We start from the raw sequence: 4,203 nt of genomic DNA on the forward strand, positions 1-4,203 counted from the left end.
GAATTACACATATCCATTGGCAATTTTGTCCAGCGAAAAGATAGACAATGAAAGAAAGGAGATTCCCAATAGAGCAACAATGATATTCAAAGAGCTGTGCTGCTTTGGTTCCATCTTTTTCATCTTTTTGTAGGAGCATCCAAGCACATATTAGGCTATCTTTTTAAAGGAGAAGATAAACCAATGCCAAAGCACAGGTACAGTCAAATTGCTCGATGTGATCATCTACTTAGAAAAGATTTGTCAATTTCTTAGGTTTTTATCACTGATCAATTTGAGTGGAAAAGAACAAGAGGGACCTTACCTTTACAACATGCCTTAGCATTTTTGAATATTATCCTATCAAATCCCAAGGAAGAGACTGTCTCAACAATCACTCCAAGTTTCAGAAGTGGCTTCTCCCGATGCAGCTCTCCCTTTCTTTGGATCATCGCTCATCGTTATCACATAGAGAGTTGCATACATGGAATGACAGAACCAGGAAGATTGCTGTTTTTCTAGTCTCTCAGCTTATATTTCCGCCGCAAATGAAACTTTAAATTTAAAAGAAGTTGGGAGTAGGGACGCCATTTGGAAGTAAGCAAGCTTTTAGCTCCAACTGGGAATGCAGGATCTGTATCTTTCTTCTTCTAGATGAATTCATTAGACTGCAACTGCAACTGAATGCACAAGCAGAAAACAGAAACAAATGTAAACGAGGTGAGTCCATAAATCTCTACCAGTGGCTACTATGCTAAGAAGCTTATTACGTACACACCAACCCAAAAGGGTTGTAACGGTTCTGTAGGAAAGTTCATTTCCACATTGGCTTTGCTAAAATTAGGTGCAGAGGTTGTGAATTAGGACGACGTTGGCCAACGTTTCTTGTACAGCTCCAGTGTTTGTCGAAGAAACATAATTGTGATGCAAGCAGAAGTTGCTTCAAATCAAATTGCGATCAAACGAATTGCAGTATTTGCGATTAAAAGAGGCAGCTCTTGTTTGACTCTTCTTCCCTTACCGTGTCTGATGCCAAATTAACTCCCTTGTTTAAGATATAATATTTCCAGATGGTGGTGTTTTGTTCCGATAGTTCCTTTCCCAGATTCCACCCACCAAGTTAGACATTTTGATCGTTTCAAAACGGAGACTGAAACACCAACTTGTTTCCTAGCCTCTGAAGCTCTAATCACCAAAGCTCGGTCCAAGACGGTCACCAACTCTGCTCTACAACATGTGCTTCATGCACGCAATTGGCCACATGAAACAACACCAGCCCTTCTTCTCGTTCTACAGATTGTTTTTGTGGGTCTGTGATTATTTCTCCATTACCAACATGATCAAAATTTTATCCGTAATCGACAAGCCTAAGATTATCAACGGGCGTGGCCTTTATCGAAGAATCGGAAACATGGGTGGATAGATCATCCTTAATTCTATGATTTAGTTGGGTATTAGAGGTGATTTAAAGATGTTCAGTTTAGGAGGCACCTTGTTGCGTGGTCAATTCAAGAGAAGGAAAGAAGAGGTGAGCCAGGGAGCAAGAAGAGGGGAGAAAAGAGAGAAAGAAGGAAATGGGTGGCCTGAAAAGCTTTGAAAATAAATGGAAGAGCATGGGAACATTTAAAGCCAGCCAGCCACCCCACTTGCACCTCAACTTGACATCCATCCCATTCATCAAACAAACAAGTTGCCATTTTCTTTTACGACAACTTGAGTTTATCAAAGTCCAAGTTGCAGTGCAGCCAGCTCCTGATTCCCATTTCTAAAGTCGTATTAAATTGCAACAGGCATCCCATGTATGTACTCGAGGGGACAATCGCCTTTTCCGCATTTGTTTACTGTGATCAGAAAAAGCTTCAGGATGATTATTAAATCAGTATCTTCAACCCCCGTGGATTCATTACAAAAATGTATTCTGACTGGTTTTGAAACGCAAAAGAGAAAAACTGTGTAATTCCTCCAGTCGTTTCAGCGCATCTTCTTGCCGGTGAAAAGTATCGTTTATTCGTAAAACCGATGCTAGATCACGTTTTAAAAACATAAAATATTGCTCAGAAGCCCAAGATTGTTGATTATACGATGAAGATAACAGTAAGCTAACTATTAAATATCACTGAGAACTGACGAAGAAGGCGAGAGTTAACGAGAATCTCGTTTGAGTTTTCATTAACAGTGCTCTTTTTGCTTAATTAGTTACCAGTTCTGAAAGTGTATCACTACTACCAGGCTGCATTCATCTGTGTTTTTTTTTTTTTTTTTTTGCAAGAATAGATGATATTTAATCCATTTCAATCTTTAAGATGTGATCGAAACATCAAAACCAAATGAAATCCCCATTTCTAGAGTATAATTTGTCGTTTAATTTAGTGCATTGTGCAGATTTTTAATTTGCAATTTCTGATAGAGATAACAGGATAAGTGTTATCGGTAGGATTATCTGTTATCTTTATCAACTTCTTTCTAGGATAATTGGTTGGAATGAGCTAAGATTCAGTTCAGCAGAATTCCGATAACAGTAATGAACAATCAAAAGCTCTGAAAGGAATATAATGGTTGCCAAAATCAAATAGCATTAAGTAGTTACTAGAATTACCAGAAACACTAATGGTGGACATTTACAAAAGGTGTTTGTGGCCATTGAGAGAATGACATAACCAGTACCAAAAAAAATACAGCTACAACTTCACGATATGTATCTAGCTATTATTGTGACTGAACAGTAAAATAAACAAGAAAAGGAAAAAAGTGAAGAAAGAAAAACTGTAACTGTTGATGAAGGTAATCACCTCAACCAGGCAGTTCTCGAGAGAAAACAGATCGAATTCGTCATCTTTTCCTCTCGGGAGCACTTCCAATTTACAAGCAGATCATACCATTTTGTTTCTTCGTCATCCATGTCGTTTTTCTTTCTGTGTTTCTTGGAGTAATCTACGGCCGCTTGGTTTGAGACAAACCATCATAAAAAAAAATAAAAAAAAAGGAGAACGACAACGGAGGGAGAATGAAACCTCCCCATGAAAAATTGCTAAAAGAGAGATGTTTGAAACCGAAAAAGAAACAGAGATCTATCGAGATCGGACCGAGTTTTCAGCAATCTGAGTGAGGGATTGCAGGTTGCATTTGACGATGGTATCGACGAAGACGCAGGTATCTTCCCGGGTGTTCCCCTGGGGAACGTCGACGACGTAGGACTCCACGACGACGGTGCCATTGCCAGCGGAAGAGGGGTGGAGGGTGGTTACGGAGCGGTAGTTTACGAGACGGTGATCGCCACCGACAACGCTGAAGCTAAGAACATGGCGCTCATCGTCCAGGATCTCGAGCCGCTCTGTGCTGGAAATAGCGGGCAACCCCGACACGACTCGAACCTCCCGAAGAGTACCCACGTTGCCGTCGCCGGTGATAACGCTGCAGCTCTTGACAAAGTGTTTATAGACCTGGGGGGTGTCGAAGCGACGGACAACGGACCAGACGGTGGAGACGGGGGCGGCGATGAGCTGCACGGCGGCGGAGCAGCACTGATTGCAAGCAACGGAATGGGCGTGGAGGCGGAGGACGTAGTCAGGCAAGCGATTTGCGGCTGTGGATAGCGGAGTACAGGTCTTGGCAGGAGAGTAGGGATGCGGCTGTGACGTCTTGAGGCAGCTGGTGGCGTTATTGATCCGATGGAGTTGAAGGGAGGATTTGGGTAGAGTGGAAGGCATTGTAGTAGTTTTCGTCTCTCTTCGGTAATTTCTCTGTGAAATCCCTCTAAGTTGGGGTTTGAGGGGTTTACGGGGTCGAATTTATATAGGGAGGCGTTGCAGGACGGAAGCAGAGGGTTTTCCAGAAGTTGAAATTGAAGAGACAGAGAGAGAGAGAGAAAAAGAGGGGAAGCAGACGAAGACGGTGTTTGTTGTAGTTGGGTGCCAAGAGGTCAATAAAAATTCATGGGGTGGGGTAAAAAGGTAATAAAATAGAGCCCACTTGCCACCCAACAGAATTACCAAAATAACCCTGCTTTGGATGTAGCGCAAGATTACCATATTACCCCTAGGGGAATTTCCGGTCAGATTTAAGTAGCGGAGCGGCGTCGTTTGAAACTATAAACCCAGACCATTGTCTGAACCCTCTTTTCTTGCTTTCGGCATATGGTCCGGTCCTCTTTAAAGCACTTCGGGAACGAAAACCACGGTCCGGTTGGGAAGAACAGAGATGCCAAAAGGGGCGTAGGGGTTCACG

The 4,203-nt window shown here is 42.4% G+C and overlaps 1 protein-coding gene across 1 annotated transcript; it reads right to left on the reverse strand.

Annotated features, from left to right (window-relative positions):
• Nucleotides 1–2,555: 2,555 nt before the first annotated feature.
• On the reverse strand, nt 2,556–3,865 carry LOC137965853 (abscisic acid receptor PYL4-like). The gene has a single exon (XM_068812220.1). It carries the CDS (start codon nt 3,684–3,686, stop codon nt 3,048–3,050), a length of 639 nt encoding a protein of 212 aa, XP_068668321.1. The 5' UTR covers nt 3,687–3,865; the 3' UTR covers nt 2,556–3,047.
• Nucleotides 3,866–4,203: the final 338 nt, after the last annotated feature.

Source organism: Aristolochia californica, unplaced genomic scaffold (genome assembly GCF_029961685.1).
Source record: "Aristolochia californica isolate CCGP_79_NKW_82.1479 unplaced genomic scaffold, dmAriCali1.0.hap1 SCAF_5, whole genome shotgun sequence".
Taxonomy (NCBI): Eukaryota; Viridiplantae; Streptophyta; class Magnoliopsida; order Piperales; family Aristolochiaceae; genus Aristolochia; species Aristolochia californica.

What these genes read in the sequence shown, in the direction of transcription:
- LOC137965853 (XM_068812220.1), bottom strand. Translation starts at nt 3,686, where the DNA reads ATGCCTTCCACTCTACCCAAATCCTCCCTTCAACTCCATCGGATCAAT.